This window comes from Podarcis muralis, chromosome 12, assembly GCF_964188315.1.
Source record: "Podarcis muralis chromosome 12, rPodMur119.hap1.1, whole genome shotgun sequence".
In the NCBI taxonomy this organism is placed as follows: Eukaryota; Metazoa; Chordata; class Lepidosauria; order Squamata; family Lacertidae; genus Podarcis; species Podarcis muralis.
Genome location: NC_135666.1, coordinates 33,815,326 through 33,830,464, shown reverse-complemented (window position 1 = coordinate 33,830,464; position 15,139 = coordinate 33,815,326). Strand labels below are relative to the sequence as shown.

Here is a 15,139-nt window from a genome sequence, read left to right as displayed (position 1 = left end):
AATAATAAATAGTGTAATAAACTTTTAAATAGTGTAATAAACTTTTAAGCTAGTAAAAACATTTAAACCTTCAAAAGTATACTATACCTATAGTCAGTGGGTTTTTTTTCTAAAAAAATGTTTATGGGTACTCTCATTTTCCTACTCATGTTGAAATACTGTCCCTCAATGAGGCCAAACTTAGATTCACAAAATGTTTAGGGGTCTGCATCGCCCCAGAAAAAAAGCACTGCCTATAGTACACAACTACAGTTTATAATTCATCTTAAAACTCAAGATATTCACAAAATATTTGGGGTCCTAATTTATGTCTCACATAAGTTCAACCCTGCCACTCACCAGAAAGAACTGAAGTATGTTCACTTGCACTATCATTGAATGAAGACCTCTATAGTTCTCTGAGTCCCACTATGAGCTACTCTAGTAAACCATCCACCAGCTTGTGGAGAATAGGGGGTGTGCCCTGTCCCCATGATATCCCTCAAATGACTCCGTAAAGGGTTAACTCCCTTTGCTGTTTCCTCAACAGGATCAGCCTACAAGTTGCCTCCCATAGCCAGATCAGTTTTAGTGAGCTCCACCTGGAAGGTGTTTGGTTTTAGCTTCTAATCAGTCCCAGTCTGGCTGCACTTCATGTCAGTTTGCTGATGAAACAGCAGCAGTTGGTGGAAAAAGCAGGTGGGCTGCATCTTATGGCAGTGTTGGTTTTTTTCTCTTGTCACTGACTCACTGATACTGTTGGAGTTCTTCTGTTCTCATCTTGGTCAGCATTAAACAAGACAGTTAAAACACATTATTTATGCATTCAAAGAAACGTTTTTAAACATAGTTAACATGAAGTGAAGATGTTAGACTTCATGAAGCCATTATTTTTATTTTTATAGAATATCTCGTACTTTTGAAAACCTAACCCAGGGTACCACTTTCATGTATTGTTTCCAATAACGTAACACATGTTTACTAGAAGTAAGTCCTATTGAGGTCAAGTGTTTATACAATGTAAAGGTAAAGGGACCCCTGACCATTAGGTCCAGTCGTGACCGACTCTGGGGTTGCGGCGCTCATCTTGCTTTATTGGCCAAGGGAGCCGGCATACGGCTTCTGGGTCATGTAGCCAGCATGACTAGGCTGCTTCTGGCGAACCAGAGCAGTGCACGGAAGCGCCGTTTACCTTCCCGCCAGAGCGGTACCTATTTATCTACTTGCACTTGACGTGCTATTGAACTGCTAGGTTGACAGGAGCAGGGACTGAGCAACGGGAGCTCACCCCGTCACGGAGATTCGAACCGCCAACCTTCTGATCGGCAAGTCCTAGGCTCTGTGGTTTAACCCACAGCACCACCCACATCCCTGTTTATACAATGATTGCAGCCTAATTAATATACATCAGACTACATTGTCAGTCTAAATGCTATTGTCCTCTTGTTATTTCACAAAGAGCAGAATTGGTGGAACCCCTAATCATCACACCAAAATTGAAAATATTTTTCTTTTAATTATTTATCTTTGTTTTAATGTAAATGTCAAACAGAAAATTCAATACTGCAATTCAGCCTGAAGGAAAAATAATTTGAGCTAATAACTGAAAATTCAGCTTTTATTTGAACACTATGCTTAATCAGAATTTCATAGAATTTTAAAATCAAGTAATTACTATGTTAAGGAAGTTTGAATTCAAAGAAATAAAACAAGACCTTTATATAATTACAGCATATGAAGTTAACCAGTAATTAAAAGCAAGACATGGTTGTAAAAATAGATGATAATAAGTAATGAATAAATCATCGCTATTTCACAGGCTAGTTCTTGGTGTATGGTAATTTTTTTCAGCAACTCAGCAATGAAATACATTACCATCCTTTTTACAAACAACTATGGGGGTCTTCCTCGTCCATGCCCATTGCTCTGAACTATATCATACTACTGTAATCTGATGTGTTGTTTTTCATCCTGGTCCTAAACACAGTTCTTGAAAATCCATTGTGTTCAGCAGGAGTTATTCTGTAAAACTTTGATTAGGATTTTGAGTTAAAATATCTCAGCATGCACTGTGGAGGGGAATTCACAAGTAGGATTGTACTAACAAATTTCCATTCATGGATTTCTATTGGATCCAGATAGTTTTGTTTACTTGTTCATAGAATGAGAAGAGGCACCTTAAGGCAGTCCAGCATAATCCTCTTCCCCACCTTCAAACTCCATTTGTCTACTGCCCTTTCTTTTTTCTCCCTGATGTTTCTTATCTTCTCCAAACTGCTGCATTTATTGAGAGGAAACTCTTCCTTTCTCAGTCCCTCTGGTAAGTGTACAGAGGTGGAAAATCCTGCTATTCAGTCTGTTCTTCAAACTGTACTTGGGAACTGCTGAAGGACTTTGCAAGAAGACCAGGGGCTTTCCCCCTTGGTGAGTGAGATTGTTTGTGGATGCCACTTTGGATGATACAGTATTGGAAGCAGCATGACATGAACTATTTGCCGTGGTAATATATTTACCCCTACGTGTGCACGCACGCACATTCAATCAATCTATGTTTTAAGATTCCTTAAAGGCTTGTCAGGTGTCCCTCAGTGGGAGAATAATAATGACAGACAAGCTTTTCTGAAGTACAGTTGCAGAAGGAGTGCTGGGTATGCAATAAAATACATTCATGTGAAGCTACAGAGAAAGCATGGCCACTACTCTAAATAAGCTGATTATGCTATAGGATCCTCTGCCACGTGCAATGCATCTGTCTGACATTCATGGCTTATTTGGCTGTCAGTGTTCAGTGTTCCTTAAAGGTGAAAGATTTCAAAGCCACTATTATTTCTTCCTCTTATTTTAATAGATCATAATAGTCCTTGACCTGAACTGTTTACATTGTAACAATGTGTTTCTTACAGGAACAGAACAAGGCAATTCCAATTGTCATAATAAACAATGAACTTGTTGCCTGCCAGCCCATAATCACCAGTTCTTAGTTCGAGAAGTGAAAGATTATGAAGACAGCTGAATAATGAAGTACTTTTTAATGATGCACCTGTTTAATGCTAGGAAAATGGCAATATTGTGGAATTTCTTTTTAAGGTTGTTATAAAAACGGTATGTTAGCAGTCTAATAGAAGAAATGCAGTGAACTTGGCAGATAGGACTCAATGCAACCAAAAATTAAACACATTTGAATTCCCGTAATTCAGTGGGAGATTTTAAGCCAATTGATTGTATGTTGAAATCAATGGGAATTAAAAGTGCTTTCATTTGTTTGAATCATGCCCTTGGTTTTTAATGTCTTTCCTTATCTTGGCTATGGACAGGAGGAAGAAAAGAGAAAGATGAATATTTATCTCTAGCTCTACTGGCCTTATTTGGGAATTCTCTAGGGATTAAAGTTCTATTACAGGGCTTTATTTAAGAGTCAAATACATTTGTGCAGTACTGGTGATCCTTGAAATATAAAGGCATGTGCCTTAGTGTCTGTGTTTATTATAAGCTCAAAAGTTGTTCATACTTTTAGCACATCTCTTGAGAAATATAACTCATTGTACATGTCACAACCAGTTTTGTCATATATATTTGCACCTTCAGATGTTTTAAATATCTCCTGATACTGTCCCCATGTCAGCAGGAAAGAGTACAACCCAACATGCAAGTTGTTAAAATTAATCAGCCATGCTGTTTTCTGTGAAAGACAGATTTAAAAATAGAATGCAAGACTAGTATTCTGGATCTCTCAATCTTTTGGGGAGGAGGTGGATCTATGGAGATGTCCAGTTCTAACAAAAGTTTTTTTCCCCAAATGAACTGCTTCTGTGGGAATTTTCTAGAAGCATTCCTGTGTCGAAGAATGCTACGTTGTAAGAAGCCACCTTAAACCATTAATCTGGATATGTTTGACTCGATGACTTACAAGCACTTCAATAATTCTTGAGATGGAAGGAGAATGAGATAGAAACTTTTTCTGATAAAAAGTTTAATTGGAATGCAGGTTATGTGCAAAAGTCTATGGTCAACATTGTTACCATAGTTTTGGGAATAAGATGTTTGTGTTCTGTGCCTACAAGTTTAAGAAAACATTGGTTCCTTCTTCAGCCAGCTAGTAAAAAGCCCACGTCATACCTGCCCACGTCATACCTGCATAGTATACTCTGTGGGAAGGTGAGAAGAATCTACCAGGAAACAAAATTATTTTTCTGCAGCTGCAGGGCATAAAACAAAGTGACATGTTACTGAGAGGCATACATCACTTTTAATGCAGTTTTTGGAAATGGCAGGTGGGGAGAGTGCCTTTGTGCTCAAGTTCTGCTTGCAGGCCTCCTATGGGCATCTGGTTGGCCACTGTGAGAACAGGGATGCTGGACTAGGAAGAACCATTGGCCAGATCCAACAGGGCTATTCTTTTTATGTTCAGTTCTAGACCAACATTGTAAAATGTCCTGTTTTCTGAGTATTTTACTCTTGCTGGAGTCCCAGCTTGTTCAAGATCCATCTGTCATTTCCAGCCTTGGACAAAATGTGTTAGCATTTCCCCAAAACATCCCTTAGTTCCCTATAGTGTACTATCTCCCATTTATTGTTGATAAACAGATTTTACTTTCTTCTGGGAATAATCAATTTAAATGGTAAACCATACATGGATCCAAAGTACTCCTTCACTTGTTGCCTTTTCTTTTTGGATAAAGGGAAGATAACAAAGATAACCTATAACAAAGAATAAGATCTTAAAATTGAATTGGCTAGTTCCTCATTAAGATTTTTTGTTTTAGTACTGTTTCCAAATTACTATATGAATGAGTATGAAACACGGGGTTTTAAAATATGTTTTTGGAGTTGCTTGCAATCTAGATGGAGAAGGTTGAGCACTTATAAAGTGTATATTGTAGTTTGGACTGTGGAAATGAGGTGCATTTTGTCTCCAGATGTTATTCCAGGATCTTTGGTCAAAGGGAGGAAGTGTTCTCTTGCTCCCTGTCCCCAGCAGGCTAAGAGGTAATGATAGCAAATATTGTTATAATATTAAGAGGAACTGATTGATTGCCACAGCTAAGTTCCCATTATCTTATGTATAAACTTGAAGAAGTTAGCGGTTTAGCAACTGATTTTACTTGATTATGTGTTTTAGTAAAGAATGAAAGATACCCCACTCTCCCAAGTGGTCTGCAGAAAAAGCCATTGTTATGACCACCCATTTCTTCTGCTTCTAGTCTAGAATTATGAGGCGTCAGCTAGTGGTCATGGGCCTAGATTAGCTCTGATCTCTACAGTAGGCTATTGGTAAATATTGCTCCTACAGTAGTCTTCTCTACCAGAATGAAGAAAAGCTTGCAAGATTTAGAACAAATTGCTTCTAGAGTCAATACAAATGACTTTTACAAACAGGATTGTTAATGTCCAGGCTCCCACCCTCAGACGAAAGATGCTTGGCTAAGCAAATCCCAAAAGCTTTATTGATAACATCAGCAAACAGTATCACACCAAGTACAGGAAATACAGTGCAACAGTTCTTAAGCAAAGTTCTAAGCAAAGGCATTGTCCCAACACTTGACATGCCCCTCCTGCTCTGCTTTTAAAGAGCAAGGCCTGTCTTTTACCAGTTCAGGGCTGCAGCTAGATTAATAACAATAATAATAATAATTTTTATTTATACCCCACCCTTCCCAGCCAAGGCCGGGCTCAGGGCGGCTAACAAGCAATAATAAAAATAAGTTGAATGAATACAACTTAAAAACAAAATTAAAATACAACATTAAAATATTGAAATATTAAAATGTAGCCTCATCGCAGGAGGAGAAAGGAAAAGAAAAAAGAAAGAGGGGAAGGGAATCAAATTGGCTCCAAACCAAAGGCCAGGCGGAACAACTCTGTCTTACAGGCCCTGCAGAAAGAAATCAGATCCTGCAGGGCCCTGGTCTCATGAGGCAGAGCGTTCCACCAGGCCGGAGCCAGAGTTGAAAAGGCCCTGGCTCTGGTTGAAGCTAATCTAACTTCCTTAGGGCCCGGGACCACTAGGATGTTGCTATTTATGGACCTTGAGGCTCTCTGTGTGGCATACCGGGAGAGGCGGTCCCGTAGGTACGAGGGTACCTAGGCCGTGAAGGGCTTTAAAGGTCCAAACCAGCATCTTAAATCTGACCCTGTACTCCACCGGGAGCCAGTGCAGCTAGAAAAGCACTGGGTGAATATGCTCCCATGGCAGATGGGGAGCCTCGCTGCAGCATTCTGCACCCGCTGGAGTTTCTGGGACAGCTTCAAGGGCAGCCCCGCATAGAGCGAATTACAGTAATCAAGCCTGGAGGTGACCGTTGCATGGATCACTGTGGTCAGGTCAGGGCGCGAAAGGTAAGGGACCAGCCTATGTGATCAGAGATTGCCTGGCCTCAGTTATCCATGCTCTGATAACTTGCAGGTTAGACCAATATAATGTTCTAAACCTGGGGCTACTTTTGAATACTGTTTGGAAACTACAGTTTGTTCATAAAAAAAGCTGTCACATTATTAACGGGGACTGGGGATTATGATTGCATTATGCTTTGCTATATTGAATGCACTGACTCTCACTTTATTATTCTTTTAGCACCAGGAAAAGTAATTTTCATTTTCCTGAGCTTTTAAGCGGCACTTTTAATGATGTTGCTTTTATAATGTTATGGCTTTTAGCTGATTTTAACTTTCAGGGGGTTTTATAAACTGTCCTGGGATTATAGCTGAATAGTGATATTATAGCTATATATCTATATCTATGAATGAACCATTTGTAAGCTTCAGTGATTTCAATGGGAGAGTTCAACATGTTTTTCAGTGTAGATATAAGGTACTTAACTTTGGTAGCATTGTGACGTGTGTTTTGAAACCCCACTTTTAGTAATGTGACACTAGTAAAACTCAAAATAGAAATAATCTACTTAACCAATAAACTGCACCTGAGTGATCTTTATCTCTTGGCTTGGAAATGAAAAGGATTAGTCTAAGTTCAAATGTTCTCTGTTGTGGTCTTTGCAAGAGTATGTACGCACTAACCTTTTCTCTTTGCTTTTTCTGTGGTCCAATTTGGTTTATGGCTATGTGGTAAGATCTGGTATAGCAGGGACGACAGATGCTGCTGTGTTTATGTTGTGCATTCAGTCTAGTGACCAGACCTTCAGGATTGTCTCAGCGCCTGAAGCTAATGTGTGCGTATTGGGAGCAGAAGTACATATCGTGCTATGTTGCTTTTGTTTCACTGTACTATTTCAGCTAAGATGGGAGATTTAGTGCTTGACTGTTTCTTTCTCATATATATCTCCTGAGAATGGGGAACAAAATCATAGTCGGAATATATCTTCTCCTTTATATGCTGTGTGCAGAGAAAATGAATTTGCCTACTGTAGCCTGAAATAACTGAATCCAGACATTGAGGCTCTATATTTGAGGGAAAGAGGCTAGGGCCTAGGCTAGGCTATGAGGTTGGGATCATCACCTTTTGGTAAGCAATGCTGTCTTCCTTACATAATGTAGCAATTTAGGCAAGGGGTAGTGAGTTCCACGAGTCGACAGTGTCCCTGGAAAAATGAAAAGCAGCAGTAGCCTGGGCACCCAGTGGTTGAAATAAAGTCAATCATGATGAAGACAATTCTGCTGTAGATATTTCCTACCCCCATTTATGTGTTACTAAAACTATATAGAACATCTTTCTTCTTCATTTTCATATGTGGCAAGTTTCACATCCTACAGTAGCACAATTAATGGTTTCTGTTGTGCTTTGCATGAAATTATTTATAGATTTGTGTGCTCTATTTTTAGTGAGCTGGCTCCATCTAAATAAGCTCTATCACTCACAGTTCAGTTATCTGTCTTGCAGAAAAAAAGACTGATTGCTCTAGCTTTCTTTCTAGGAGCAACTTGATCCTACTTTTGCTACTGGGGAAGCCAGGCACTATTCAGTGAAATAGCATGGTGAAATTTGCCCAGAAGTTCCAGCAGAAGTTTGTTTCTCTTTCTTTATTCTCAAACATTATGAGATTATCCCAGATCCTTTCTGCATTGCCCCCAGTCTTGGAATTTTGCTGTGTGCGCACATTGCAGTGGGTTAGACTAGATTAGTCCTAGGGTCCCTTCAAACTCTTTGATTCTATGATTCTGTTTAATGCAGAGCTGGGTTCTCTCTTGCTGTTAAAAGGACTATTTTTTAAAAAAGTAAGAAAAACAACCATACTGCCCACAAGCACCTTGTGTAGAGAAGGTAGTGTTGACATTTACCAGTGAACGTACGGTAATTATTTTAATTAGTAAGCATTAAAGTGTACTGAAGTCCCTAGGTGCTCATATTCCCATTTTCTTAAAAAAGAAAAAGAGAGAGATATATGGTTTTCATGCATACCACAGTTCTGAGGAATATGTTTGCTTTGGGATATTGTAAGATGTATATCTTACAAATCCTTGCAAAATGATATTAAGGCTAAGTAAGCAGCAGAAACATCTCTTACAGTAAAGGCTGTGCTGCTGCTGGCATCCTAACTCTTAAGTGACATAACTAACCTAGATAAACCTCTGATGCATCAAAAGACTTGCAGTTTTGCTTTCACCCCACCCCCTTCCCCTCAGGGATTGCATTTGAAAAGAGGGAAGGAGAAGGGAAGAGAAGGCTGTACAGAATTCTGTATAGCAGTCATAACTATGTTTTATATTGCAGCATTTTCTCACACACTAATGAAATAATGGTGCCAAATTAAAGGTCTTTGAGCCCAGTGATATTGGTGGAAGAATTAACTAGCATTTAATGATACTCTAACCAAGTTCAACTGACCTCACCAAGTTCAACCTTTAGCACAGAGTAGGGAACATCTGGCCAGGGGACCAAATGAGAGTATCCAGGTCTTCTGGCCCTTGGGATGGGTAAAAGTCACATCCATTGTCTGTGGCCACACCCTTCACTGGCATGTGGCCCCCAGAAGGTTGTCCATGAAGGAATGGCCCCTTGGGCTGAAAAAGGTTTAACAAGCACTACCCTGTGTGCACAACTGGTCAACTATATTCTAGAACTAGGTTTTTTGCACCAGTAATGTTATATCTCTGGCTAGTTCCTGATTCCTCAAGAATGAACAATTTAACCCCCTTCCCTAGTATATTTAATCTTTTTGAACATTCTCCTGGTCCAAGTACCTTGCTCTAAATGAGGGTCAAACTTGATGTCATATTACAGCCAAAGTGCATATGCTGTGTAGTGTAAACAGCACTTGCTGAGCGGAGCCTGGGCTGGTTTGGGATTGTGGAGACTTGGAGAGTGAGGAGAGAGTGCTTAAGCCACTGCTGCCAAGTACCTAATACAAAGTCTGCACATTGATTCCTTTCACACAGTTAATTTCACATCTGGTTTGGCCCTAAGCTAAAGTATGTGCAACTGAAGTAATCACACATTCTTCCCATTTACCATGCCCTCTCTTTCCCCCTGGTTCCTCTGATGTTTCCCTTCTGTCTTTCTTCTAAGGTAGAGACCAGTCAAACCTGTCTTTATAAAAGCTCTGTGTATATAGACGGTACAATATAAATAATAAAAAGAAAAATAAGGCCCACCCCTTTAGGGAAGATCACAGGAGCATCTCATGGACTTGTATTGTTCCCCCTCCCGTCTGGCCATCTGCCTGCCTGGCTCGCGCTTTTTCTCTCTCTCTCTTCCTTTTTCCTTTCTTCATCCTTCTTTCTTTCTTACAAAGGCATTTCTTTTTCCCTTTCAGTTTGGAAGCTAGCAATATTTATTGTTTAGGTCACCAGTGCTGGGGTTTGGGTTTTGATTTTGGGTTTTTTTGGCAAAACATAACTGACTTCTAACCATGGTTGCAAATTTTGGATGTTAAGAATAGTTTAAAAGTAAGTTGTGGCCACAATAAATTTTGTTTCCCTTTAAGAAGCAACATAATTGTGCCCATGGTACCCCCCTGGCTGAAAGCTGTTGACAAATATCACGACTGTGTGATTGGCATTCTGTGGTGATTCGGTCAGCTTTTTTTCAGACCACCTCCTATGGCAGGCTTAGGGTCTGCATATCCATTTGTGGATTACCTTATTAGGCATTAATGTATCTGAGTTAATTGTTTCTCAGTGAATCTCAGTGATCATCAGTTCTTCGTCGTAAAAGCAAACCATATTGTAGTTATTAAAATAAAAATACATTCCGTTCATATGAATCTGTTCTACCTTGCTCCTGAAACATAACTTGGAACTGAAGTCTCAATAATTTCAAGAGAATTTATTTCTGTGTAAAGCCACATGTTTGTCTGAGGGGTGTGTGTGCTTAAAATGTGCATTAGAAGAAGTCTGGGGCCAACATGCCTCTCTGTTACATGTGTGTCTGACTCAACTCACCCCTAAAAAATGGGAGTTTAGGGTTTGGGAGGAAGCTACTGTAACATGCACCCTTCCCCTTACCCCCTCATTCTCAGTACTAGCTATGTATAACTGCTTCTAGACCTTGTTAAAGTAAGCCTAGCTATTCTAAATTGGCTTCCTCTATCTGTCATCTATTTATTTCAGTAGAAAGGAAACATTGTTTTGTTAAGTAGCAAAAGTGTAAGGAGAGATTTGGCTATTACTGTTTCTGATACAAAATGTAAACATTGCTTGTTTTGTGTCTTATTGTATTCCAGACCAGTCTTTCCATATGGGGATGGGGAAGCCTTGGCGTCGTGCTTTTTCTAATAACATTTGGACCATTCGCTATATTTTACTTTGCATTTTATATTCTCTGCTTCGTGGGTGGGTAAGTATGCTATTTTGTGTGTGTTTGATATATGTAAAGAAAGCATTGTACTTAAGAACGATGCAGTGTAATTAGAACTATTTTGATAAATATGTTCCCTTTAAGAAGGATCAAACAAAAAGAGATTATAGTCAGCAAGACAAGTTACTTAAATAGGTCCCCAGCTTCTTGATGTCTGCAAAGACGGAACATTGATAAAGAACCTTGTTATTATTATTCATCTGTTTGGCAGTATTATTCATCCTTTCTTCTTCTTTTCAAGATAATCAAGCTTATTTAAGTAAATTACTTCACTGTACCTGCACGTTTTTTGATAGCACATTGTTATACCCATTATGAGATAAAATTCAACCAGACCTTGACTGTGTGGAGGCCTCAGTTGAAGAGTTCAGTCAAGGACAAATTAACTATTATGAAAATGTACAACCCATATTCACCCAAGGCTTACTTCAAGACAGGTTAAAGTGAAATCACTTTAAATGCATAAATAATTTCTCTGTTTTATTTTCATCTATTCCTATAAACCCATTTCTTTCTGTGAATGCTGCAACTCAACTTAGGGCTTATCCACACTTCCATTCCTTCCAGGCACAGTCTTCACTTAAAAGCTCTGTATCCAAGCGCCCTTTTTGTTGTTGCTGCTGCTCCAGAGCTTTGTCTGCAAAGTCCCATCTTTAAATTCAGTCGGAGCAAATGTCAATCTGCAGAAAACGCAAATTGATGTTTCCTCCAATTGAGCTCTAAAGAGCAAGTTTTCACAGGGAAAGCTCCGGGGGGGGGGGGGGCTGCTGCTTCAGAGCTTTTAAGCACAGAGGTGTGCCTGGAAAGAGAGGAGCAAAAGGTAAAAATGTGAATAACTTACCATAAGTTAATACCATATTGTATTAACTTTTGCTATGGATGAATTGGTAAATTCACAAGAATGAAGTTAATTCAAAGATGTTAAGCAGGGTTTGTGTTCCAAAAAATAAGTTTGTTTAATACAAATATTTTTGCAGTATTTAAACAACATTCATTTAGCACTGAGTAGGTGGAGGCTTGGGGAACAAGTTTTGGCTATTTTTTATTTAGAAAGTTAGTAGATTATCTCACTGTTTGAAACTTACAATATAGTTTTATTCTTCTAGGGGCTTTGTGGTAACACTCTTGTTTGGGAAAAACAACTCAGAGACGTACCTTGAACGGTGTGAACACTCCTATCTTCCTCCAACATCGTTTGGTATTACTAAGGTAAGCAAAATATACTGGCATTATTTTTCGCAATTTATTCTCCGCAAGTCAAACTTTATTGTGCTCATGCTATCTGCCACATTTCCTTTTCAAGTTAGCAAGCAAAGAAATGTATTATAGGCAATTTAAAGAACACCCCCCCAACCTTTGTTATTAAACAACTTCTGCTGATGGTTGATATATCAATTTTGGTTATACTGAAAATGAAGTCATAAATAAAGTAAGAATCGTGAAGTACTTTATAAACAGAATAACATGATGATGTGTGTGAACTCCCAAATGACTTTTTCTCTCATGTGATTTCTCTCTGAAAGTTCAACAAGATGATGCATGAAATGCGTGATAGCATTTCTGTCAGGGTGGATCAGGTTTGGGACTGTGGGGCATGTAGAGAGGAGTTTAGTGCTTTATTTCAATCTGGTCTAATCCAGATTGGAGAGTGGCACAGCTGCTATTTTTAAAGCAACGAACAAACCCAGATACATTAAATGCAACATTGCATCTTGCATATCACTTAGTTTAGCTTTCTCTCTTTTTTTAATATTGTATTTTATGTATATTTTCTGCAAATTAACCCCAAAGTGGTTTTTGCTGGCTGTCCTGGCAGGATCACCATTCCAGACCTTTCATCTTTAAGTTGATACATCTGCTTCTTCAGCTGACTTAATAGGACTTTCATAGTCTTAGACTGAAAAGCGAAGTAAAGCTGACTTAATAGGACTTTCATAGTCTTAGACTGAAAAGCGAAGTAAAGCTTGTGCTTGTAGTACATGCGGGAAGCTTGCTGCCTTTGGTTTAGATTCTAAGTTGCTAAGATAGACAAGGTATGAACAATGAAGCTCTCTTTTAGTGGATTAACTAGAAGCTGTTGCCTAAAACTTAATCTTGAACGTCGGGTTCTCTTCCTGCAGTTTGATTAAAATATGCTTAGATATATATCTGTTTTTGTGTCTGTCTGACTGTATTGATGAAAACTATACTACATTAATGTACTGTTTAACACTGGACCTGCTACAAGCTCTGTAATCTCGGTGGATTTTGATCATGGCTTAACAGCACTTCCATGTGGTTTTTAAATATGGTATCCTCACACAAAGGGTTGCTGATAGACAAAACAGAAGTACAAAATCCAGTAGGTGTGTCCTTTGCTGAATCCTTTTTGCATCGTAAACCATAAGCATGTGTCAGAATTTAATTTTTTTATGAATTGACTTAAGTGTCCATTCTCTCCCAAAGTGCATAGAAGAAATGAAACAGGAAAGCAAGCCTATTAAGATTGATAGGAGGTTGACTGGCGCCTATATAATTGATGAACCTTTGCAACAAGTAAGTTTTGAAAAATAATTTAATTGTAAATCAGACTATAGCCATGATATTCTGTGACATTTGCTATAGTAAGATTTTTTTGTGGGATGCTGAAATAGGAGAACTTTCAAGCTAGTATATATTGAGTACACATATGTTCTTATTCCTTGTCTCCTTGGGGCTGAAATAATGAGCATACTGGGCTGTATCACATTTATTTGAATATGGTATGTCTCTGACCAATTTACACTTCACATTATTTCTGGTGATAGATCAGGTAGAAATCATGTCCTAAATGTGGTTAGCCCCTTTTGAAGCGGCTTGGACTTTCTGACTGTTATCCCAAGGAACTGAAGGACTTATTAGTGTTTTCATTGGATCACATCTATCTCATATATTTATTGACATATGCGTTGAAGTTGTAGATAGCCAATACAACACGTTTCCTCCATAAGTACATGAGTATAACCTGAAGGTGCCTAAAGCTACCATATTACTGAAGCTAAGGAGGTCTGTTTCTGGCTAGCCTCTGAATCGGTGTCTGCCAGAGTACCACATGGAGCCCAAGGTGACATGCAAGATGGAAGAAAACGGGGTTTAAAATGTAAGAGAATAAACTGGCTAAATAATACCTTGTCCGGATTGTTTTTGCATTCCTTGTTGTGGGTCCACTTCAAAAGATCTTACGAAAAGAGCTGGTTTACATGTAATGCTAAACTATGGTCTGAAGCAGTTGTTAGTTGCTAAACAAGGCAACTATAAAATATGTATGGTTTATAGTCAGTCATTCTACATGCTTAGGTTATGCTCTGAATTATCACGAGGTAGACTTTGGTTGTTCTGGTTGAAGTGGAGGGTGGGGGGAAGGGGCAGACGATGATTACTGTTTGACTTATGGTCCTTGCCCCAGACATGGTTGATGTATGTAACCAGAAACAGATAGCACAGAACTAGCACAGAACTGCAGAAGCATCAAGCAAGATCTAGAATTGAATTGTGGTTTCCTCAGTTAAGGAATGTATATCACTACTCTTGCTTGCTCCCTGGTTTTTAGAACTTGAAAAATTAAAGTCTTTCTGACACTGTATTATATTTACATTATATTTAATGTAAATTCATACTTTGAAAGGACATGTGCTGCACCCTTGAGGAAATGCACTTGTGGATGTAAAGGAGGACATAAATATTTAATAAATGGTTCCCCACCCCCTCCAAAAAGAGTCAAATGCTCTATGAATCTTGAGCAGAACTCTTTATCAGGGCTAAAATATATGTTAACCATTCCATGCAGTGATAGGAACAGGCATGAATTTTTAATTTGCATACTCCCTACTCTGCTTATCCCTTCTCCATTTATGAGAGGAGGGGATTAGAAGCTTCCATTCCTTTTTTTTTCTTTTTTTGCAGCAAACCAGAGTTTGCTCTTTAATCCAAACTCAACAAACTATGGTTAAAGAAAACTAGGATCCCAAACCAAGCTGTAAACTATCATTTGCTGCAAACAGATATGGAGATTTCTAATCTCCTTTATTTCCACTTTAAGTAAGAGAAGGAAAGAGGACATGTACGCAAACTTGCCCTGGGTCATTCTCAAAAAGCAAAATAGTTTTGCTGGTTTTTTCAAAGCCTTTCAAAGCTTGCAAGCAGCATGATTACTGAGGGAAAAATACTTTTGTACTTTTTGTACTCATTAGCTAAGGGGAAACTTCTGTATAGTGTGTGTGTGTGGGGGGGGTGGTTTGTATGTTTTTGTAGGGGGGTGGTAAATTTACCTTAGCACTGGGTGGATTTCATGACCTGGTGTCTTTGAGTCCTTGACATCACTCCTAGACAAATACTGAGATTAGTTTGGATATCTGGAGATTTAAAGCGTAATTTACTGTTTGCTGTTTTGTC

General features: G+C 38.8%; 1 protein-coding gene across 3 annotated transcripts in view; it reads left to right on the top strand.

Moving 5' to 3' along the window:
- The window catches only part of SNX13 (sorting nexin 13), a 64,667-nt gene that overhangs the window by 12,030 nt on the left and 37,498 nt on the right, over positions 1-15,139 (top strand). For all 3 annotated transcript variants that reach the window (XM_028750049.2, XM_028750046.2, XM_028750048.2), the window contains exons 2-4: positions 10,596-10,708; positions 11,836-11,938; positions 13,175-13,264. In XM_028750049.2, coding sequence (XP_028605882.1) covers positions 10,596-10,708; positions 11,836-11,938; positions 13,175-13,264 — 306 coding nt within the window. The remainder of the gene's footprint in view (positions 1-10,595; positions 10,709-11,835; positions 11,939-13,174; positions 13,265-15,139) is intronic.